The 25,271-nt window shown below is 42.6% G+C and overlaps 2 protein-coding genes and 1 long non-coding RNA gene across 3 annotated transcripts in view; all 3 read left to right on the plus strand.

The window, feature by feature from the left end:
• The window catches only part of LOC311283470 (B-cell receptor CD22-like), a 144,178-nt gene that overhangs the window by 64,269 nt on the left and 54,638 nt on the right, over positions 1-25,271 (plus strand). The gene's annotated exons all lie outside the window — the stretch shown is intronic.
• LOC311286518 (B-cell receptor CD22-like) lies at positions 731-10,630 on the plus strand (the record flags this gene model as incomplete). The annotated part of the gene is made up of 8 exons (XM_084402728.1): positions 731-1,001; positions 1,100-1,348; positions 1,436-1,684; positions 1,768-1,849; positions 8,999-9,044; positions 9,178-9,258; positions 10,119-10,182; positions 10,312-10,630. The coding sequence occupies 8 exons, from the start codon at positions 731-733 to the stop codon at positions 10,314-10,316; spliced, it is 1,047 nt and encodes a 348-aa protein (XP_084258854.1). The 3' UTR covers positions 10,317-10,630.
• Positions 14,959-19,286, plus strand: LOC311283894. The gene is made up of 3 exons (XR_014626136.1): positions 14,959-15,046; positions 17,447-17,557; positions 18,079-19,286. It is a non-coding gene; the product is annotated as an uncharacterized lncRNA (long non-coding RNA).

The raw sequence follows: 25,271 nt of genomic DNA on the forward strand, positions 1-25,271 counted from the left end.
CATTCCATACTATACAATATTCAGTACAATACTATACAGTACTTGCAGTGCATACAGTATTTATTCACTCACCACTGTCAGGTGTCAGTACTACTTTATTACATAATTGCAAAATTTGTTTACTTTGTTACTATAAATAAATAAATAAATATTTCTCCTGTAACTGGATATATATATATATATATATATATATATATATATATATATTCTTTAACTGCATGCTTTGGATTCTGTGTTCTCCATTTGTCATGTAGTGTCTAACGAATGATCTGTAGTGTTTCTAATATTGACTGATGTGTGTAAGATCTGAAAGCATTGTTTGATTTTGCCAGAAGAGTCAGAGATTCTCTGAATGAGTTTTGAACATTTGCTTTTGTGTTTAAGGTTTTGAGAAAGTGAGGGATGGTTTCAAGAAATGTGTTTTAGCAATTCAGAAAAACTGTAATTGTGCAGCTTGTTGTTTTCGGCTGATTTCTTGGTTCTCTCTTCACTCCTCTGTCTTAAAGTTATTCACACTGAGATTATTTATTTACATTTATCTTATATTTCCTGTAATGAGTCGCTGTTTTCTAATAGTAATAAAGTATTGTCATGTTTTCATGGCCCAATATAACAGATAAAACAACATTTACAGTTTGATGAATTCTGTGTTTCAGGGGTTTCTAGTGCTGGTTGGGGTGTGAGTTACAGTCCTTCACACATCTGTGCACTAAAGGACTCAACAGTGATAATGAGATGCACTTATAAATACCCTGCTGGACATCAGATCAAGAAAGTGTTCTGGACCAAAGGTTCAATTCAAAAGGGTGTTGAGTTTCCAGATCTGTCTGAGGACCCTGAATACAGTCAGAGGCTTCAGTATCTGGGAGATAAACAGCAGAACTGCACCGTCAGACTGAGTCATGTGACACTGAAGGATTCACACATGTACTATTTCAGATTCATCACTGATAAAGATGGAAAATGGATTGGTTATCCAGGAGTGAATCTTACTATCACAGGTGACTTTGATGAGGTTTATCTCTTCTTCTGTGCATTATGTTGAATAATAATCAGTGTATGACAGCAGCACTAGATATAATGTGTGTGTTGTGTTCAGATCTTCAGGTGGAGTCTCCTGAGAGAGTGACAGAGGGAGATTCAGTCACTCGGAGATGTAAAAGCAGCTGCGCTCTGACTGACAGAGCAACATTCATCTGGTACAGAAACTCACAGCCATTAACTGAGAGAAGAGACAGAAACAATGAACTCCTGCTGCAGTCAGTCAGAAGAGAGGATTCAGGCAGATATAGCTGTGCTGTAGACGGACACACTCACATCTCTCCTGATGTTCAGCTCAATGTCATGTGTGAGAACAGATTCATTTATTCTTTTTAAGATTAGGAGATCGTGTTTGAATTAGATGATTTGAGGTTTTAATTTTTGTACTTTTTAGACCCTCCAAAGAACGTCTCAGTGTTGATCAGCCCATCTGGTGTAATAGTGGAGGGAGATTCAGTGACTCTGAACTGCATCAGTGACTCAAACCCTCCTGCTCTGAACTTCAGCTGGTTTAAGGAGAATGAAACCTCAGCTGTTGGATTTGAACAGAGTTTCAGTGCACTACAGAGTGGACGCTTCTACTGTCAGGCTCACAATCAACATGGATCTCAGAGATCAGACGCTGTAACTGTCACTGTTAAAGGTAGAGCGGCTCATATACTTACATTACTCTTTCTAAAGTGACTCAAATGAATCTGTTCAGATGTTTTACTCTTTTTGTCTCAGTTGCAGGACGTCTGGTGATATTATACATATCCATTGGAGGGGTTTGTGGAGCTGCAGTGATCATTACGATGTTAGTGATTTGGTAAGATGTGTGTCTGTGGTACTCTCTCGTGTGTGTGAATGAATGACTGAGGTAGAAAGTTGTGAATTCAGTGAGACGTCATGATGAACGTGAACTGAGGCAACATTTCCCATCCTATCTTTCCACACTGACAGCTACTCAGTTAGTTATTGAAGAACGAGATCTGAAGCTCATTTCTGCAGTAAATCCTGAAGATAGACCAGATTTCATCACATTCAAAGAGAAATATGTGATGCGATCTGGGAAAACCCGTCGGATGTCGCGCTGGGCCGTTTTCAGTAAATTCCAAAATAGTGAATGTCAGTTTTTTTGTCAAAATTTTTTTTCCATTAAATTATTATTCTATAACATCTTTTCTCTTATCTCTGAAAATATCTTGGCAAAATTCCCTTGTTTAGTGCAGAAAAACAGCGTTCTCTTACGAGAGTTCTCTCGTACTGCGTTTTATCAAAACGCTACGGGAAAAGTCTCTTTTCACGAAACACTGAAGCAAAAATTATCCTTTAATTTTTCATATATGTAAAACGCGTTGCGGCAGCAGCAGACAGCTGAAGCAAGACGGCTTGTCTGCTCATTGGCTGCTCTGCGGCAACTGCATAAGCCTATCGAGCGCAGGCTGATGCAACATCAGACCAATGAGGGCGCTTCGCGCCCTCCTCGCCACTTCCCGCCGAGACGGGCGTGGCTTACCTCTATAAAAGGAGCTCGAGAAGGCTGATTCACTTGATTTTAATCTCTTCAGCGAAGCGCACGCATCGCTGGATCACGGAAGCAAGCGTCGTTCGAAGCAAGCACTTCAGCGGGACGAGCCCTCGAAGCCGCTGGCCAACGCCGCCTTCTACAGCCGTACCTGCTGCGCTTTCCGACGCCTATATCCTTATTGCTATATTGCTCTGTTTTCTGTGTGTGTGTGTGTGTGTTCGCTGCAACACTCACCCCTAAAAGAGCTGCGTCTTTTTCAAGACGCCTTCTCATGCAGCGCTCGCGCTCGCTGACGGCGAAACGCCCTCACTCCGAGCCAATTGCCTACGGTGACTCTGAGGACTCGCCAGGCATCCTTTCCGAGGCTGCCCTTCCTGGAAGCGGAGGGCAGGATTAGTTTTTCTTTACGTTACAAGAAAAGCTACCCTGCCTCTGCACGCGTCATTCACCGGCGAAGGAGAAAAGAGTGTTCTTAGTCCCACCGTTGGTCGGTCTGACCTCTTTTCTCTCACATTTCTCAGTTCCCTGTTCGGCGACTGGAAATATTATTGCAGCAAGTGAGTCTGTTACACGCTTGCCTGCCAGCAAACGCCGAAGAATACATGTTGACGCCGCTTTCAAAGCCTGTATCCCCCTGTGCCTCAGTGGTGGAATTATAGGTTCTCCACACGTGAGACCGGGGTTCGGATCCCGGTCTAGCGGCATATATATTTATGCCGCCAATGCTTTGCTCTGTAAGTCCCCTGAAGGCGACTGCAGAGATGCATTTTGCAGCCAGCGAGCGCGTAGTACCCGCTTGCCTGCAACCGAACACCGTTTCTACGGTTCCTGCGTGTCACTGGCGAAAGAGAATGGAGTGTTTTCAGCCCCGCTGAATCTGGGCGATTTCCACTCTTCTCACATTCTGGCATTTTGCAGGCGTTCTGAAAATGCAAATCACTCTGTCTGTTCCCCGAGAGGCAACTGCAGACGTGTTTTTTGCTGGCCACGAGCACGTGGTACATGCCTGCAAGCAAACGCCAGTGTGGATAATACTCGCGCTGACTTAGTTTATGTATCTTCACTGTGGTCCAGTGGTAGATTCTTAGACTTGCGCGCGGGCGATCGGAGGTTCGAACCGCCGGCCGGCAGAAAATATTTATGCCGCCGAATGCAAATCACTCTGTTTGTTCCCCGAGAGGCAACTGCAGACGTGTTTTTTGCTGCCCACAAGCACGTGGTACATGCCTGACAAGCAAACGCCAGTGCGGATAATACTCGCGCTGACTTTGTCAATGTATCTACACTGTGGTCCAGTGGTAGATTCTTAGACTTGCGCGCGGGGGATCGGAGGTTCGAACCCCAGGCCGGCCGGCACAAAATATTTATGCCGCCGAATGCAAATCACTCTGTTTGTTCCCCGAGAGGCAACTGCAGACGTGTTTTTTGCTGCCCACGAGCACGGCCGATGATGCTATATGTGTAGAGAAGATGCCCACTGCTAGTGCCCATCCCTACACACTAGCACAGCCCTTCACACAGGGCCCGCGCTCATATATTCGACTCGGGTCGATCACGCACGCAACATAGTGAACGTGCCCACTGCCTAGTGCCCACAAACACTATGTTCTGCATGCCTTGTGGTTTCTGTAAAGACGAAACCTGTGTGCATTCACTCTGCTCAGACACACAGTGCACTCATTGCAGTAACTGTGCCCGCTCTCCCGCGCCCACACTTACTCACGGTATTTCTGGTGTCCCGGCCACGGCCGATGGTGCTATAAATGTAGTGTCGATGCCCACTTCTCAGTGCCCATCCCTACACACAAGCACAGCCCTGCACTTAGGGCTCGCGCAAATAAAATCGACTCAGGTCGATTGCGCTCCCCACATAGTAAAGTGCCCACTACTCAGTGCCCACGAACACTATGTCTATCAGATCACAGGCTCTCTGTAAAAACGAGACCTGTGACCTTACACAAGCAGCGCGCCCCAAGCAGTAAATGTGCCCGCTCACAGCCCACATCTACTCGCACACATGAGTCCCACGGGACTCGCGCAGCCCCCCCTCACTCAGCCAAACACTGTTGTAAGGTCGAGGGCGAGCGCTCCGCCCGCTGTATTAAGCGCGCCCCCCGCCTCAAATGCCGCAGGCATAACGCCTATGTTTGTGAGCCCCATAGCACCTCTGTCGCACAGCGAACAGAGCGCGCTCTGTATCCGGCCCTTAGCCAACCATGCAGATGCATGGGCAGCGCTTCCAGGGGTTTCGGACTGGGTCTTAGGCATTATAAAGAGAGGCTTCTCGCTACAGTTTTGTCGACGCCCTCCGCGCTTCACAGCGCGCGTCGAAACTTCGGTTCCGCTGAATGTAGCACACCTACTTCGCGCCGAAATATCAAAACTGATAAGCAAAGGGGCGATAGAGCTTGTTCCCCGAGTTCAAAGCGAACAGGGGATATACAGCAGATACTTTCTAGTCCCCAAAAAGGACGGCGGTATCAGACCCATTCTGGATCTCAGACGACTGAACAGAGTATTAGTGAAACGCCGTTTCAAAATGCTCACAACCAGCAAAATTCTCGCGCATGTTCGCCGAGAAGACTGGTTCATGTCGATAGATCTGAAGGACGCATATTTTCAAATACAGATAGCGTCACATCACAGGCGATTCTTGAGGTTCGCCTTCGAGGGTCAGACATACCAGTATACAGTCCTGCCTTTCGGCTTGTCCCTGGCACCTCGTACATTTACGAAATGCATGGACGCAGCGCTCGCTCCTCTCAGACTCAGAGGCATGCGAGTACTGAACTATTTGGACGACTGGTTGATCCTAGCCCAATCACGATCTCAGCTCATAAAGCACAGAGCCATTTTACTCGATCACCTCGAGAATCTTGGTATCACGGTCATTTGGGCGAAGAGTTCACTGAACCCCAGCCAAACGATTCCGTTTCTGGGTATAGTTCTGGACTCACAGTCTATGACAGCGCGGCTGTCGCCACAGCGCGTGCTGAACATTCAGCGCGCGGCGATGTCTTTCCGCCGCGGCGCTTTCACCCCGCTCAGAAAATTTCAAAGGATGCTGGGTCTCATGGCCTCAGCATTGTCAGTTCTCCGGCTGGGCTTGCTCCGCATGCGCCCGCTGCAGTTCTGGTTGAAAGTGCGGGTTCCGCGCAGAGCGTGGGTGTCCGGTCATTTACGCCTCAAGGTCGATCAGGACTGTGTCACAGCCCTGGTGCCTTGGATGGCGAACGACTGGTACCAATCAGGTGTAAGCCTGGGGACTTCCTCGAGGGTGAGGATGGTGTCTACGGACGCATCCACCTCGGGATGGGGAGCGCTGCTCGAGGGCAGACCGTCCTTCGGCCTATGGTCGGAACGGGAAAAGCTCCAACACATAAACTGCCTAGAAATGCTGGCAGTGCACAACGCACTGACGCGTTTTTGTCCCCACATCAAGGACCAACACGTCATAGTCCGTTCGGACAACATGGCAGTGGTGTCCTACATAAATCGCCAGGGCGGTCTGAATTCCATACCCCTGTACAGGCTGGTGAAACGCCTCCTGCTATGGGCTCAGCACAACCTGCGCTCGCTGAGAGCAGTACATGTGCCCGGGCTGCTGAATGTGGGCCCGGACAGACTGTCCAGGAACAACGTTCCTACGGGCGAATGGTCTCTACACCCACAAACAGTCCGGCTGTTGTGGGAGAGATTCGGCAAAGCGGAGGTGGACCTATTCGCGTCCCGCGAAAACGCTCACTGCCCCGCATTCTTTTCAAAGACCGACAGCGCGCTGTCCCAAAAGTGGCCGCGCTGCCTGCTATACGCTTTTCCCCCCATCTCCCTCCTGCCTCAGGTGTTGGAACGGGTCAGGAAAACGAAATGCCCAGTGCTGCTTGTAGCACCGTTCTGGAAGAACCAGGCATGGTTCCCAGTTCTGATGCAGTTAGCAGACATCGCTCCATGGCCAGTGCCGTTGAGGAGAGATCTCCTCTCGCAGGCCAGGGGCTCGATCTGGCACCCACACCTGGAACTATGGTCCCTTCATGTGTGGGCGCTCAACGGATACCCGTTGGTCTCGCAGAGGGAGTCATGAATACCATCACGGAGGCTAGAGCGCCGTCGACCAGGCGACTCTATGCTTCAAAGTGGTCGGTTTTCTCCGGCTGGTGTACAGCTCGGAGCCTTTCACCCCTCGAATGTGAGGTAACGGAGGTTCTCTCCTTCCTACAAGAGCTGTTGGATAAGGGCAGATCCCCTTCCACGCTCAAAGTGTATGTGGCGGCTATTTCAGCGTTCTCCGGTTCAACGCTGGGTCAGTCACTAGGAAGGAATGATTTAGTCATCCGCTTCCTCAGGGGAGCTAGGAGACTGAATCCACCCAGACCTCCGTCAGTCCCTATGTGGGACCTTTCTACGGTCCTGGCGGCCATGAAAGGTGCCCCTTTCGAGCCTATCCAGTCAATCAGTCTCAAACATTTGTCTTTCAAAACAGTGTTTTTGATGGCTCTCGCTTCAGTGAAGCGCATAGGCGATCTGCACGCGCTCTCCGTGAGCCCGACATGCTTGGAGTTTGGTCCTAATGACTCTAAAGTCATACTCAAACCTAAGCACGGCTATGTGCCGAAATCCCTCAACACGCCTTTTCGGGCTCAGGTAATTTCCCTGGCTGCCCTGCCGGCGTCGAGTGAGGAAGGGGACTCGAGTTTTCTTTGCCCTGTTAGGGCTTTAAGAACTTATATGTCCCGCTCTGCTGCCTTTAGACAGACAGAGCAGCTCTTTGTCTCGTTCAGCGGACGTTCCAAAGGAACGGCTGTTTCGAAACAAAGGCTATCCAGATGGATAGTTGACGCCATAGCGCTGGCTTATACTGCCAAGGGCATTCAATGCCCGTTGGGAGTCAGAGCGCACTCTACGAGAGGCGTTGCCTCCTCGTGGGCTTGGTGCAGCGGGATTTCCTTACAGGATATATGTACGGCGGCAGGCTGGGCCTCTCCGTCTACATTTATCAGGTTTTATAACCTAGAGGTTCCCGCCTTACAGGCTAAGCTTTTGTCGGTGTAATCTAATTACAGGCGCAATGCGCTACCGACTATACTGGGCAGAACTGTGTAAGACCCACGTTTTCCCACATTAGTGCAGGCTCCCTACCCTGGCTATGTGATGTCATATTCGCGTCTGTGGACATGTCTATATAAGGACGGAGGAAACCCCTCCTGTCTTTAGACTCTCCCTGTGAGGTCATGTTAAGCCTGCGGACGCTACAGTATAGGGAATTAAGGCTTCCCCCCCCTTATTCCCTGACTCTGTGTGAGTCTATCTGGTGATTATGCACTGTATGCCTGAAATAGCTTCCGGTGATCAGTGTTTTTATCCCAGCACGCACGGCGTTTTGCAAGGGGTTCCCGTAGCGTTTTGATAAAACGCAGTACGAGAGAACTCTCGTAAGAGAACGTACTCGGTTACTAACGTAACCTCGGTTCTCTCTAGAAGAGGGAACGAGTACTGCGTTCCCTTGCCGTGCGTTTGGTTCACTCTGGTTCGCTTCGGCGATCAAAATCAAGTGAATCAGCCTTCTCGTGCTCCTTTTACAGAGGTAAGCCACGCCCGTCTCGGCGGGAAGTGGCGAGGAGGGCGCGAAGCGCCCTCATTGGTCTGATGTTGCATCAGCCTGCGCTCGATAGGCTTATGCAGTTGCCGCAGAGCAGCCAATGAGCAGACAAGCCGTCTTGCTTCAGCTGTCTGCTGCTGCCGCAACGCGTTTTACATATATGAAAAATTAAAGGATAATTTTTACTTCAGTGTTTCGTGAAAAGAGACTTTTCCCGTAGCGTTTTGATAAAACGCAGTACTCGTTCCCTCTTCTAGAGAGAACCGAGGTTACGTTAGTAACCGAGTACGATTTATAGTGTCAAGCTGAAAATACTCTCTTTCTCTAATGCATTCTATGCGACCATTAACGCCCGGCAGAGGTGAAAAAAACAAAACAATCGCCGTATATCCCATACACCTGTCCGTCTCTTAACACTACAAAGATAGTTTACCTTTAAAATAAACCACATACATGTACAGTGAATGTGTATAGTGCGCATTTCGCGCCAATCCTGTTTAAACTATAACGTCACGCAGTTTCATAACAATCGCGAGATGGACGCGTCTCAACGGTGACAGTTATTTAAACCTGTTTTTCTCAAAATTCCGTTCCAGAAAATCATAGAGATCGGCCGACTTCAGATAAACATAACTTCTGCTACCAACAAGCTATGATAAAAATAAAAACAGATTTGGAAAGGGCTTGATACCAGCATCCATATGAGATCAAAACCTGTAATAGGTAAAATTTCACCATGTGGTGGGTTTTCCAAGATCGCATCACATATCATTAGTTAAAATCATAACTGTGTATTAATCATCAAATAGGTTCTGATTGGTTGTAATTGTTTCAAATCACTGTCTTTAAAGGGGAACCAGGAGGATGAAAAAGAGAAATGACACACAGGAGTCTCAGGTGAGAAATAATTTGTTTTTCAGTAGTTTACTTGTAACTAAAAGTGAAAGTCTGAGTTAGTGACTTTTTCTAGTGAGTTGTTTATAGACGTTATTTATTTTCTCTTTATTCTGTTTTTTCTTTATTGGCAAAGATGAATCATCCCAGACCTGATCATGACAGACACAACGCTTATGATGTTGAATTAAGTGATCCTGTGTATGGGAATGTAACGGTAAGTGTTTCCTACAGAAGACTAAACTCTCTTCACCTTTAGCCAAAAGGAATTAAACGCTCAATGTCAGTGTGAACATATCTATATTGACTAAGAATCAGAGGTGTCAAAAGTATTCACATTCATTACTCAGGTAGAAGTATAGATACTAGGGTTTAAAAAGACTTCTGTAGAAGTTTAAGTATCAACTCAAGCTTTTTACTCAAGTAAAAGTATATTATTAATTATTGCAAAACTACTTAAAGTATAAAAGTAAAAGTAATGTAAGGGAAAAAAATCTCTCTCTCTCTCTCTCTCTCTCTCTCTCTCTATCAATATTTGACGCGATTTGCCTCCATTTGTCCCTCGCTTACCAGACGCGATTTGCCTCCATTTGTCACTCGCTTACCAGACGCGATTTGCCCCGATTTCTCCCTCGCTTACCGCATCTAGGTTTCCTTCGGAGGACTTTTGGCGCTGCGTACAAACAAATGTGACTACAGCCTCTCACAAGTTAGAAAGACACCACAACGCCAATCAGTTTAGCGATGTGTATTCAGGAGGCGGGAGTCAGGTCTAAACCGTTTGTGTAATTGGCCAATTTTTTTTTTTTTTTTACGACGACAAGCCGAAATTAAATAGGAGTAACGAGGCTATTTTTAAAATGTAAGGAGTAGAAAGTACAGATAATTGCGTCAAAATGTAAGTAGTAGAAGTAAAAAGTCGTCTGAAAAATAATTACTCCAGTAAAGTATAGATACCCCAAATTTCTACTTAAGTAAGGTAACGAAGTATTTGTACTTCGTTACTTGACACCTCTGCTAAGAATATGGGAATTTAAATAACACACTCCTGTTTTTACTTTGTCTTCATTCATAAAGGCTGCTCCACTTGATGATTGTAAACCTGAACTGGACTCGCCTCTGTATGAAAATCTTCGAGCAAGTAAGAATACCCACTAGATAGAGACAAAACCCAATCTATTAGCCTTTTCTCTTGACACGTGTTGTTGATGCTTTTATTTAAATATTTCAATATTAATGTTTTCACTTTCTTTCTTTCTTTCTTATTCAGACTAACAAGAAGAGGCTGTAGTGTTTTGGACACAGTAAATATTACAGCCATTATGCATCTCTTTGTGGGAGGAGCCCTGAATGATTGACAGGAGTGTCACGTGTGACTGAAGTAATCAGGCGATCATTTTATAGATGGATGTGTGATAATGAAAGTAAACGCTTAATGAATTTATGTAAAACTGTGTAATCACTATAGTGTGTTTCTCATTATGCTTTTATATCATATATGAATCTTACTTCATTTAGATTATTAATGTTTTTGAACCTGAGTATCGGTATTGTTCATGTTTCCAATAAAAGGCTTTAGTGTAAAATTCAACACTTTTCTGTCATTCAATAAATCAAGAATAACAGCATAAGAAATATTAAAGACCATTACACTTAGAAAAAAAATAGATCAAAGTACATAAGATTATTAATATAAGGATTACTGTTAAAAGTCCTTAACCAGCGCGGACGCACTGAAGCGTTTTTGTTTTTTTATTAAAAATCAGATCACAGAATGGTATTTAATACACAGCAACTTACGTTTCAACTTATTCCTTCTACAACGATGAAAACCGTTCAAACTGAAACAAGTTGTGAGTGACTAACCGAAACACAGACCACTCGAGCTCTACTTCGGGTTTTCAGTCTCCCGCTCGGAGCGAAACTGCAGCCAGCCAGAGAAAACACGGGCGATAATAACAATAACTTTATTTTCTATAGTGCCTTTAAAGGAGCTTCTCAAAGCGCTCACAGTATAAGACAATACAAGTAAAGTAGGCTAATAAACAAAATACAAAATAAATCAAACAAAAAAGCATAGGTGGATTAAATAAACAAGAAACCAGCAATGATTACCACAATCAACAATAACCTAACTTTCCTAACCAAACCTAACAAAGTTTTTAAATGCGTTTTAAAAATTCCAAGCAATTTGCTTTTCTGCAGCTGAAAAGAATAATATGGGGTGCAATTTTGCAATATCTCTGAGATATATAAAAAAAGAAGTCTTAACAACGTTTTGTACATGAGGGTCAAATGTTAATGGGGAATCAAAGATAACTCCTAGATTCCTTAATTTCTTCTGAAACTCAAATACAGAACCATCAGAACCACAGAACCAACCAAACAGGCGCCTATAAAACTCATGTCATAAAGTCATAACATTTGTGAGTCATAATTTTCAAAAACCAGATTGAAGTTGCTCAAAAAGATTACTAACAGAAAGATGGTTATGCAACTGCAAAGCTACAACTCATTCAAAAATTTTAGCCAGGAAAGGAAGATATACATATGTCGACTAGTTATTTAAAGGCACTGTTACACCCCTGTAATGTTGAGGCAGGAACGAAGCGGAGAGAGAATCCACATGCAAGCACTACTTTAATGAAACAAACAGGAAATCCGGGGCAAACAATGGAACACGGAACTCAGGATTGGAACATGGAAACAGCTACAACAACCGACAAACAACAACTGAAGCACAGAGGTTTAAATACACAGGCAAACAAGCTAAACAAGATAACAAGGGGGTGTGGTTAATCAGAAACAACTGGGGAGATTAATAAACAAGAAAAACTACAAAAGGACTACAAAAAATGGCACAGGACAGGAAATAACAAAAGTCCACACAAGACAAGGGGAACACAAGACAGGAATCATGACAGCCCTGTCTAGGGGTAAAGGACGCAACATGAAATGAGAGAGTGGAAGCGAGGAATCTTTTGAGAGTTTAATGAAACCAAACAAAAATACAAAATAAATAAATAGGGAACTTTTCTTTGGGAGTTGACCTGGCCAAAATAACCTCTTGCCTAAAACCTAACCAAAATAAAATAAAATTAAAGTACAATATATTAACCTAACTCCCTAGCCAAAACAGAGATTTAAAAGGTTTACAATAAACAATAATGGCGTCAAACTCCTTACTTTCCCAAACCCTCAAGATTTACAATGATAGACAAACTATTTACAAGCTCAAGCAAACAGTTTTAAAAGGGAAATCCAAATCAGTGTCAGTAACAGTCAATAGGGTCGAAATACCAAACAGTTTCCTACTTACAACCTGTAATTCTTTTCAGAGAACAAACAATGATCACTCTTAACAGTCAAAATTCATCTAATCACGCATACAGAGCCACCAAAACTAACAATTCAGTCCTCACAACAACACAATGTTCCCTCCCTAAGGAAGTGACATCAGGACTTTTAAGGTGTGCCTGGAATCGAATGCACCAATCAAGATGAGCCAGTCATTAGCCTGCAGGAGCCAATCAGCACCGTTCCTGGACACAAACACTTCCAAAACAAAAGAGAGAAAGAAACTAGAGACTACAAAACAATTGGTTGTAACAGCACACTAAGCAGTTTACATTTTTCTCAAACAGCGAGTCGCTGTGGAGTACTTGAAGAGTTCGGTTGCAAAACGCGATAAACGCCATTTTTTGACATTTGGATTTTATTATTGGAAATCACTGTTCAGATGTACCTTATTCTATGTGTGAATTGCTGCCATTAATAAGATTTAAAAATGTACATTTTAAGCCTACTACAAAATGTATTTTTTCACAAAACGCGATATCCGCCAGCCCAGTTTCTTTACAAAGTGCGATATAACGGTTAGGCTATAGAACGTTCAGGATGCTGCGCGAGCTCGGGATGTCACGCGAAGAGAGAGTCACCGCCGGTGAAGTGCTCCGAGTTTGCTCAGTGATTTAACGATAATATCAAAACAAAAAACATATATTTTTAAAAAGAGGATTCAATAGGCTAACTAAAAAACGTTTACCATTTAATTGTTTATACTGTAGGCGAGCTGTCAGTCACGTAGGCTACGTCACTGATCAACAGCTGTCTGACAGTCAGAGAATCAAAGCTTCAGAGTCAAGCTAACGTTATGGATTTCGAAAACAAACAAAACATTGATTCACTAGCTTTTCTTAATGTATTACAGTAGTAGAATATAGCCTATGGTGGATATATAGCGTTTTGCAAAAAAAAAAAAAAAAATTTGTTATGTTGTGTATGTTCTGGCCAAAACTAACTCAGAATCTTATTATTATTAATCAATCTTTGTATATACTATTCCATATATTTATGATGTATTGTTTTTTTAACCAATTTAAGATGTTTGACAATGTTAAGATAAATATGTTGCATTTTGGCATGGTTTTTGACTTATTTATGAACTATTTATGGACATAAAATTAAATAAAAAATATCCTGGATTTGAAGAATATTGTGTCCCTGGCCTTCACTGAGCTCAAGTAATAGTTTAATGTACAAAAAATTGTGAATGAACTTGACTGTTGATGTCTTAAATAATAATGTCAAATAACCAACATTTCTCAAAATGGATATATCTCGTTTTGCAACGAAACTCTTCACTTGTATTTAACGTTACTGTCGTAGATACAACTCACGCAGAGCCGTCGGTTTCTTTTCCTTGACTCTTCCGACCGTGCTTTCTTCATTTTCTTCGTCGACTCTGCCATGATTCACATCTGAAATGCATGCTAGTGTCTTCCATAGAGGCTGCTTCATATGTTGTTGATGTACGAGACGTTGTGCCATAAAGCAAGTTGTGATTCTGGCGAGATTTGTCGGGACGCCACCTCTCAAACCTGCATTGCTGGTTTTGCCAGCGCCGTCCCCTGCTTTGCTATCGGGATGATTCACCCTACTAGTTTGTTTACCATCGAAATGATTTTGAAGCTGTTATATTAAGGTACAAATCTTGCATAGTGTGCCTTTAAATCATCCAAATCTAAATTTCGCTTCTTGACTACAGGAGTAACAGCAGCATTTTTTATGCAGCTGTGACAACAGCAGTACTTAAGGATTCATTAATTATGTTAAGCACTGCAGGGCACAAATGCTGAAAACAAGACTTAAACAAACCAATAGGAAGGGGATCATGCAAGTAGTAGCTTTCATATCTGAACTGTAACAAGTGAGGCAAAATCAGGTTGCACAAAATTCTGAAAACAGGGCACCCGAAAAACTTGCCGCACTCGCATTAGAACTAAAGGAGAGGAAGGTTGTTGTTATAGCAAGGAGCAGAGCGAGTATACTTGATTTCACGGCCCTTGCGAGGAGCAAATAAATCCAGGTTAATAGCCAGTGCATTATTTAGCTGTGAAATATCATCATCCAAGGGCGTTGAGCCCAATTCAGTAAGAGATGAGACAACAACAGTTGCATATACTGTCTGATCAGTTGATTTCCACATTTAAACAAGTGCTTACAGCAGCAAACTATGGGATCCAGAATTTATTTGTGACATGGCCTTCCTCACAGATTATATGACTGTGCATCTGAATTATCTGAACACACAGTTACAAGGTCGGTCTCGGACTGTTTCAGACCTCTATGCACATATGAACGCTTTCCAACGTAAACTTAACCTTTTTCACAGCGGATTTTCGTCCAATCCGGCAAATTTGACACACTTCTCTGCCTGCGAGGAGATGTGCAAAGATGCTCCCAAATGCAAGATGTGTTTCGCCAAGTACAGAAAAGAAATTGAAAGTCTACAAGAGCAGTTCAGAATTCACTTCCAGGTCTTCCACATCATCCAGCCTTGCATGTGTCAGGGTATTGTAAAAGTTGTGTTGTTCTATCCAGCCCACCAGGGGGACTCAAGGAGTACTGAACGCACAAGTTACACAGGAGTAAGTGTGTTCCTGATGTAAACAAGTCAGTGCGGAGCCTGAAGAGATGACGCTAGAACACTGGTCACACCGGTTGTAAGTTACTAGCTAGAACTCTACAAACTTATATTGCGAGCCTTCAATCCCTCCATTACCATTACTCCAGGTTTAGAGGCGAGTATTATTGCTAGTTTTAATTTAACACGTATGCAGTGCAGTTGGCCTTCAGTCTAGATTATTGCCATATGTGCAGTGGAATGACAAATCCCTTTCCCAGTTGCAACCAATCTCCTCCTTGGTTTTCCTGAATTATAAAGTGGTAATTTGTGGTTCTCTTAAAGCATTCTGGAACAAGGAAAAAGCAAGTGTCTGTGTTGTACAGGATACAACTTCTGCCAGGTCAGGATTTGCATAAAGGTTTAATGCAGTTCGCAGGCCTCTTATTAACACACAAAAGAGGAAGCGAGACTAAGGGTTTTAGTGAAGATGATCTTATAGAGTCCCATCAAACTCAATAAATTTATTTCAAGAAAAAAGGATCACGGTTGCATTTGTTCACTCAGCAGGAACTCAGTATGTGAACAATCCCATCTGTGAAGAAATAAAAAGTTTCACTGCATGTGAAAATCACACACATCTTAAAGAAATGCTCTTTTTACTTCCTCTTTCTTTCTCCGTTTGGCTAATTCTCGGGCTATGAAGGATGCTGCTTCATTTGCCCTGTCCATTTTATGATGAAGTTTTTTCTTATGTTACAAAAAGTATTCATGGGATAGCTTTTTGCTTGATAGCTATTAACTATTTAGAATAAATTGCCTGCTCAGGGTGCTGACCCACCAAAGGCTGTCCAATTAGAGACAAAACGAAGACACAGTTGTTTTTTGGGACTGGTTTGTGTGGTTTTCTATAAAATAAACCGTGACATGAATGTGAATATTCATAATAATAATTATAAATTAAATTAATTAAACATACTGTCAATAATGAAGCACAATAAAATAAGATTAGGCTGTAACTTCTGCATTATAGGCAGTGCACAGCTGTAACCTGACACCTTGCAAGCGCTCCAAAGTTTGTATGGGGCCACTCTGTCTGGGCTATGAGGCAAAATATAAACACTTATTATGCCGCTATAACTTAAAGGGATAGTTCGCCCAAAAATGATATTTAGCCCATGATTTACTCACCCTCAAGCCGTTCGAGATGCATATGTCAATCTTTTTTCAGACGAACACATTTTCAGTTATTTTAGAAAATGTCTTAGATCTTTCAGTGGTTAGAATGTAAAGCAATGGGGTCCAGCTCGTTAAAGTCCGCAAATGAGCATGCATCCTTCCCAAAAGTAATCCATCCGGCTCCAGGGGGATAAACGAAGGCCTTCCGAGGGTAATCCGTGCGGTTTTGTCGTAAAAATATACATATTTAAGACTTTATAAACGAAAATAACTGGCTTCTGGTCGCGGTCGACGCGCGTTCACGGAGATGGATGCTGGCATATGACGTAGGACGTAGCGTAGGAAGCGTCGTGACGTAGAACGAACGTGACAGCGCAGCCAGAGAGCAGAGCAAAACAAAACTCTATGTTCGTTTATCATCCACCAGGTCAGTTTGGCAGTTTCTTGTGTTACTCTCATCCTTCCCTGAGGATAGTACTCCTCTCCTCGTTCTTGGAGACTTCAAAATCCACATAGAAAAGCCTCAGGCTGCTGATTTCCACACTCGCCTCATTCGACCTAAAATGAGTATCTACTGCCGCTACTCACAAATCAGGAAACCAATAAGATCTTATTTACACATGCTACTGCTCCACTGACCATACACTGGTGTCTCCACTGCACACCTCAGATCACTTCCTCCTCACTCTTAACCTCAACCTGCCTCAGGACACAACACACACTCCTCCACAGGTCACCTTTACGCTCACACTCACCCTCTCGTCTTTCCTCTTTGGTCTCACCCACACTTCCTCCACCTGATCAGCTCTCAACACTAGATACTAACAGTGCAACTGATAATCTTTTCTCCACTCTAACATCGAGTTTGGACAACTTCTGCCCCCTTTCCTCCAGGCCAGCCCGTGCCACACCCTTCTCCGAGAACATTGTTCTAAACTCAGGGCTGCAGAGAGGAAGTGGTGAAAATCGAAAGATCCTACTGACCTTGGTCTGTACCAATCCCTCCTCTCTTCCTTGTCTGCTAATGTCTCTACTTCTAAAATCACTCACTATCAAAACAAAATTAACAATTCTTCTGACTCTCGCCCACTTTTCATAACCTTCTCTCTTCTTATCCCTCCTCCTCCTCAAAGCTAGACTAAAAACACATCTCTTTGCCCTAGCATACACATAACACATTATAGACTTCTATAATTCAATGTTAGGCTGCATAGATTAGGTCAACCAGAACCGGGAACACTTCCCATAAATCCTGATGTACTCGTTACATCATAAGAAGGATGGCGTCTTCTCTAATATTAGTCTCTCTGTTTATCCCGAGATTTACCGCAGTCCGCCGGATCCAGGCCGTATCCAGATCTGATGAAGGACCTGCGCCTGGACACGACGACAACGCAGTCCTGAAGTCTCAACCAGTCTCTCCCCTGTGAAGGTGTGTTAAAACGGTGTCGTGTTAGCGGCCCCTAAGTTAATAACTAATGACCGTTGCGACGTAAGTGAATCAATCAAAACTAACTTTAGCTGGACAATAACTTTATTCTAGAGCTGCTGTAAAGCCAAACAATCTCTGTTACTGTAATCTCCTACTATCACTGTAAAGCTGCTTTGAAACAATCTATATTGTTAAAAGCGCTATATAAATGAAGGTGACCAGAAAAAGTGTAACGCTAGCTAACGCTGTGCTACGCTGGGAAGGAGACCAGAGGCCATATTTTGAATGGTTGTCAATGGAGGAGAGGCTTCATAACACTGAATAAACCGCTTTAGTGAAGAAATAGCTTATCATTTAATGAATCGACACCCCATCGGCTAATCTTCAACATGTTTGCTCCAATAGTAATGAAAATATTCACCTTGAACTCTGTCATGGAAACTAGCATGTATAAACCTTAATTTAACAATTTAATAATCAATAAAAAAGGAATTTATACCTGTTTTATATTATTGCTGTAGCGACATTGGACCAACGGTTTGGAAAATGGATGGATGGATGATTCAGTTGCGGCGCCATCTTCTGTTCAGATGCAGGAATTCATTTGGCAAACGACTCTCACAGTGCATTATGGGTATTCTCCAGCCATTGAGTATATATGTTGTGCACTTGTTATTGCGGTGCATTGTGGGATTGAATGAGTGAACTCGTTGACGTCCACTATGGTTTCAGACACCACTACAAAAGGCTGTTTTCTCAAATAATGCCCTATTTAAGGGTATAGGGGGCGATTTCAGACACAGCCTCAATGACGTCAAGGCTGTAATGTGATTGGTTATCAAGGCACATGTGATCCAAGTTAGCCGTTACACTTTTTCCAATGGTAGAGCCTCAAAACCTAGTCTCTCCCAGTAATAAGACCATCTCTGGTATAAAGCAGGCTTTAGGTGATCGTCAGCTCCTAACATACGGTCTGAAGCTGCTGGCCTGAAACTGCTGTCACGTATATAGTTCTGCAGTCAGACACATCTCGTCTCATATGTGCTCGTTCAATCCCTCAAACTGCCACCAGAGGTCACCATCTCCTGTGACTGACATCAACCTTGATGAGCCTCACCTGTAAATCACTATCATTCATCTTCATTCATCCTCACAATTATTCATCTTCAACTTACAGAAAAAGATCATCATTTTTCTTTAAGTAGGTTTAGTTCAGTAATGTTGTTCTCTTGTTGAGGGAGGGACTGTGATATTTATGTCGCTGGGTGTTAATAAACAGCGTTAACCACACAAAGTCCTTCACTGTAAAGCTAAAGTGCTTGTGTTAAAACAGTCAGTCATTTGGTTGCTGTTGATCTGATGAGCTTCAACACGGTAAGACAAACACACTCTTAAACTGATGATTATTGCTCATATAACATACGTGTCTTTACATGAGAAATGTTAAGAATAGGGAGATTTACATATACTTGTTTAAGTGATGATTATATTAACACAATTATTCATTACTAAAATTGTTTCTGCCTTAAATTATTACATTGTTTAAATTAATACATTTTTAGCTAACTGTGATTTTGTATATGTACATTTCTGAAATGCATAACTTAGACAGTTTCCTCTGATAACAGATCACTGTAAATTGTAATGTGGACTCGTGTATTTTCTGTAAAGCTGCTGTGAAATGATGTGTATTGTGAAAAGCGCTATACAAATAAATGTGAATTGAATTGAATGCTGTATTATAGATATATGCTATGCTGATGTGGGTCAGAATGGCTCCTCCTCTTCCTCTGATCTTCTTTCTGCTCATGATTCACGGTGAGTCTCTCTTACATTCACATTAGAAACACTCTGATGTTTTATTTAAGGCCTCATGAGCGGCTGATCTGCACTTTCTTCTGTCCTGTTCTCACATATTTCTCTCTGAAACAGGAAGTTTGTGCTGAACTTGTCAAACGCTCCTTTTAGAAATGTCCAATAGTCTTGTGCTACTTGCTAGTCAGTGTCACATGGTTTAGGGGGAGGGACTTTCTCGTTGTTCAGAGCATTTGATTGGACAAAAATCACTGTAGCAGCAGATCATGAATATTTTTGGCTCATGTTCTCGGAAGTGAATGTGTACATGTTAAATATTTATCATGTCAAAGGAGTTCACTAGCATAAATGAGCTCTGAGCTGATAGATAAGAACTAAAAGCCACAAAACTAATATGTTGATGTCATTGGGTATTATTTAAATCAACTTTGATTATTTTCTTCATCTTATTTTTCATATATTTCATTATTTGAGAGTGCGTCATGTTGTTCGTGGCTGATTTTTTTTCTTTGAGATTTATACATCATCTGAAAGCTGAATAAATAAGCTTTCCATTGATGTAACGTTTGTTAGGATAAGACAATATTTGGCCATCAATACATCAATAATCAAATACTAATTAAAAAAATATGTCTTAAGTCTACCTTTAAAATGCCATCGTTCTGAGCTTCCCTAAGATCAAGAGACAGAGAATTCTAAAGGACAGGAGCATATGAAGAAAAAGCCCTGTCACACATAGATCATAAGCGTGAATGAGGAACAACCAACAAGTTGGATTGTGGAGATCGCAGTCTCTGATTTGGATTTTAGGAAATGACCAATTCAGATAAATAATAAGGAGCCAAGCCATGCAATGCTTTATATGTCAGCATCATAATTTTAAAATCAACTCGGAGTCTGACTGGGAGCCAGTGTAAGGACTCCAAAACTGGAGTAATATGATCACATACCCTGGACCCAGGTAATATAGTGCACATATTTAGCAAATGGTCTCTATAGCTATTTTTTTCTAGCTAACTAACGTGCTATGGTGATTAAATGGCTTTCCTGGGGTAAATGTAATGTTATGCTTCTCCAGCGTTATGTAACGTTATGTGATATACTTGTTCTCCAGCTGTTTTATTGACTTCTTTCCACGGTTGAAAAACACTGATTGATCGATATTATGTATGAGGTGTCGCTCACACAGAAGAGGCTGTGTTTTCTGGTGGCACATATTATTTTTATTTCTGTCACATGCTGTACAATCTGAAAATTCAACAAAGACAACAATACATTAGTTTTTGTTTCTCAGTGTTGAAATAGCTGGCAGTGTGACTCCTTCATGTCAAAAAGTGAAACGCCCTGCGGCTCACCACTGCCCCCTAGCGTCACCTGCCAGTATACACAGGTTTAAGTGATGTTAACATAAACATCTATGGGCCTACTTAATAAATGGTAACCAACAATACATAATAATAAAACATATGAATAACAATATACAAGTATTTGAATCTATACGACTACAGAGGCATATAAATTTCAGTAAGTTTTACTGTATCTTTCAACATAGCCTACCTATTGTTCATTCGTTGATGATCGGTTCACGTGCCGCTTGAACTGAGGCGCTACAGCGATCTGCCACATCACATTTACAACGCCAAAACGATATTTATTGTTTTCATTTCGTAATTAAATATACAGAATCTGAGAGCTGAGAATTTGTTTCATATCAAAAGTGAGTCTTGTCTTGTCTGTCGGTGCCAGAGGTGTAAAGTCCAGGTTCAGAAAGTAAGCACAGTTTTTCAGCCAGTTCTTTTCTTCAGTGATTCTGCTTGTTAACAGGCTTATCTGGTTTTGTGGCTCAGATAAGGTCCAGTTCTGGTTTATTTCTTTGCTCTTGGCTGACATGTGGCATTGCTATGCAGAGGTGTAAAGTCCAGGTTCAGAAAGTAAAAGTCCTCCTCAGTATTTTGTTCCAATCACCTGGATTTATTAATTCAGCAGGAGAGAGAACTAATTAGTGAAATCAGATGACTGAGTTTATGGGTGGAATAAACATATGGCAGGACTTCTACTTTCTGACCCCTGGACTATACACCTCTGGTCAGTGTCCTCTTTGTTTAGCGATTTTTCTCTGCGTGAGAAAATGTGTGTGTGGCGTGAGAGTGTGTGAAACTTGTCGATTTGAGACTCAAGCTGAAAGTGTGACAGTTCACAGCCCTGCTCTAGCACTAGATCGTGAATATCTTTTGTTTTTGTTCACGGAAGTGAATGTGCATATGTTAAATATGTATTTAGTCATATTCCAGGAATACACATTTTTTCTGAATTGCTAAAACACTAAACCCACTTCTCTGAACCAAATTCTCAATAACCTAAACCAATTTGTCAAATAAATAATTTCTGTAAAACATAAACAAGTTCAGGAAGTTAAAACACTGTTTGCAAATCTCATGCACTCTTCTTGCAAAACTTAAAATACATTCTCACTCATTAAAACAATTTTAAAACTGTGATGCACTTATGTTTCAAAACGCTAAACACAGGCAGGCAAAAGATAAACACAACTACAACACAGTTGTCATCGTTTACACACAACGACTCAAAATTGTTCACACTTATTTCTAATGATGAGAGGAAACCAACTGTACAAAATACAAGACAGTTTAAAGTGGCATAAGAGGGAGAGGAGGAAGATTATGAGTATAAGAGGAGGAAGAGTGTGAGTATAAGAGGAGGAAGAGTGTGATTATAATAGGAGGAAGAGTATGAGTATAAGAGGAGGAAGAGTGTGAGTATAAGAGGATTAAGAGTGTGTGTATAAGAGGAGGAAGAGTGTGTGTATAAGAGGAGGAAGAGTGTGAGTATAAGAGGAGGAAGTGTGTGAGTATAAGAGGAGGAAGAGTATGAGTATAAGAGGAGGAAGAGTGTGAGTATAAGAGGATTAAGAGTGTGTGTATAAGAGGAGGAAGAGTGTGTGTATAAGAGGAGGAAGAGTGTGAGTATAAGAGGAGGAAGTGTGTGAGTATAAGAGGAGGAAGAGTATGAGTATAAGAGGAGGAAGAGTGGGAGTATAAGAGGAGGAAGAGTGGGAGTATAAGAGGAGGAAGAGTGTGAGTATAAGAGGGTGAAGAGTGTGTGTATAAGAGGAGGAAGAGTGTGTGTATAAGAGGAGGAAGAGTGTGAGTATAAGAGGAGGAAGTGTGTGAGTATAAGAGGAGGAAGAGTGGGAGTATAAGAGGAGGAAGAGTATGAGTATAAGAGGAGGAAGAGTGTGAGTAAAAGAGGAGGAAGAGTGTGAGTATAAGAGGAGGAAGAGTGTGATTATAATAGGAGGAAGAGTGTGAGTATAAGAGGAGGAAGAGTGTGAGTATAAGAGGAGGAAGAGTGTGAGTATAAGAGGAGGAAGAGTATGAGTATAAGAGGAGGAAGTGTGTGAGTATAAGAGGAGGAAGAGTGTGAGTATAAGAGGGTGAAGAGTGTGAGTATAAGAGGAGGAAGAGTGTGAGTATAAGAGGAGGAAGAGTGTGAGTTAGAGGAGGAAGAGTGTGTGTATAAGAGGAGGAAGAGTGTGAGTTAGAGGAGGAAGAGTGTGTGTATAAGAGGAGGAAGAGTGTGAGTTAGAGGAGGAAGAGTGTGAGTATTAGAGGAGGAAGAGTGTGAGTATAAGAGGAGGAAGAGTGTGAGTTAGAGGAGGAAGAGTGTGTGTATAAGAGGAAGAGTATGAGTTAGAGGAGGAAGAGTGTGTGTATAAGAGGAGGAAGAGTACGAGTTAGAGGAGGAAGAGTGTGTATAAGAGGAGGAAGAGTATGAGTTAGAGGAGGAAGAGTGTGAGTTAGAGGAGGAAGAGTGTGTGTATAAGAGGAGGAAGAGTGTGTGTATAAGAGGAGGAAGAGTATGAGTTAGAGGAGGAAGAGTGTGAGTATAAGAGGAGGAAGAGTGTGTGTATAAGAGGAGGAAGAGTATGAGTTAGAGGAGGAAGAGTGTGTGTATAAGAGGAGGAAGAGTGTGAGTTAGAGGAGGAAGAGTGTGAGTTAGAGGAGGAAGAGTGTGTTAGAGGAGGAAGAGTGTGAGTGTAAGAGGAGGAAGAGTATGAGTTAGAGGATGAAGAGTGTGAGTATAAAAGGAGGAAGAGTGTGAGTTAGAGGAGGAAGAGTGTGAGTATAAGAGGAGGAAGAGTGTGAGTTAGAGGAGGAAGAGTGTGAGTTAGAGGAGGAAGAGTGTGAGTTAGAGGAGGAAGAGTGTGAGTTAGAGGAGGAAGAGTGTGAGTTAGAGGAGGAAGAGTGTGAGTGTAAGAGGAGGAAGAGTATGAGTTAGAGGATGAAGAGTGTGAGTATAAAAGGAGGAAGAGTGTGAGTTAGAGGAGGAAGAGTGTGAGTATAAGAGGAGGAAGAGTGTGAGTTAGAGGAGGAAGAGTGTGAGTTAGAGGAGGAAGAGTGTGTTAGAGGAGGAAGAGTGTGAGTATAAGAGGAGGAAGAGTGTGAGTATAGAGTATAAGAGGAGGAAGAGGAAGAGGAAGGTGTGGAGAATGTGGTCAAGGCTGGATCTGCTTCAGGGTTTTCCGACCGGTTAGACCGGCCGTTAGCGTGGAGATATACCTGTTTTATATTATGCTGTAGAGACATTGGACCAGCGGTTTGGAAAATGGATGGATGGATGATTCGGCTGTGGCGCCATCTTCTGTTCAGATGCAGGGATTCATTTTTTCAATTCACGTTATTGCGGTGCATTGTGGGATTGAATGAGTGCACTCGATAATGTCCACTATGGCAGAGCCACAGATCCTGGTATCTCCCAGTAATAAGACCATCTCTGGTATAAAGCAGGCTTTAGGTGATCGTCAGCTCCTAACGTACGGTCAGTATGGAAGGCATTAGCTGCCAAAATTAAATAAATCAATTAAACGATAAAAATGAAAACTAAAACCAGATTAACCATTTCATTACAGAAACCTGTATGCAAAATATGTGATGTAATCTATGATTATCGTTAACACTTTTCGTCCCATGTTATGAAGTTAAAACCTTTTTCATGTTATTGCAGGTCAACCTGCATATGAGATGATGGAGACTGACCCAGACCCTCCCTCCCTCCATCTGGGTCACACAGAAATCTCTCACACCAACACTACACGCTCTGCAAGACGAAGTAAGAGGGAGCAAAGAAAAAACACACTGCAGCCAGCTGAAGGAGGTGGTGAGCGACACACTGAGGAGACACACGAGGCTGATGGAGATGCTGTGCCACATGCTGAGGAGACACACTGAGGAGACACACGAGGCTGATGGAGATGCTGTGCCACATGCTGAGGAAACACACTGAGGAAGAGACCCACAACACTCTATTGCAATGTACTGATGCTTTATCCTGCTTGACCAGCCTATTATTACTTGTGTCTAGTAGTTATTATTACTTGTGTCTAGTAGTGTCTAGTAATACTTTGACAAAAACCTGAGTGAGTTTGCTTGAAGGAAAACATCTAACATGCGAGACAGCAGCTTGGGCTTATGTGGAACAACGAGAACAGATCCAAATGTCTTCTTTGGCAGGTGCATGTTGTAGCCCCACACGAGTGAGATGAAACCACACAATTGTGCAGTTTTGGTTGTCACAGGCTACCATGTGGTCCTTGCTTTCTGGCCCACGGCAAATGCACCACAACTTCTCAACACTTCTCCTGGTCCTGCCCTTCTTCTGTACTATTTTAGAGGTCTGTTGAGTTTTTTCCCCATCTGGAACAGGAATCTGTTTAAGTGGCATCTGAGTGAAGTAACCACTTACAAGTTCAGGGAGACACACAAACTCAAAAAATTGCTGTGCCTTTTTAAGAACATTATTCCAGAGCTGTGGGTCAGGTGCAACACGTCTTTTAAAGTCAGTACTCCGCATCAGCCACAAAAATTTGTGTCTGGACTTG

Source organism: Rutilus rutilus (assembly GCF_951802725.1).
Source record: "Rutilus rutilus genome assembly, chromosome: 2".
Classification (NCBI taxonomy): Eukaryota; Metazoa; Chordata; class Actinopteri; order Cypriniformes; family Leuciscidae; genus Rutilus; species Rutilus rutilus.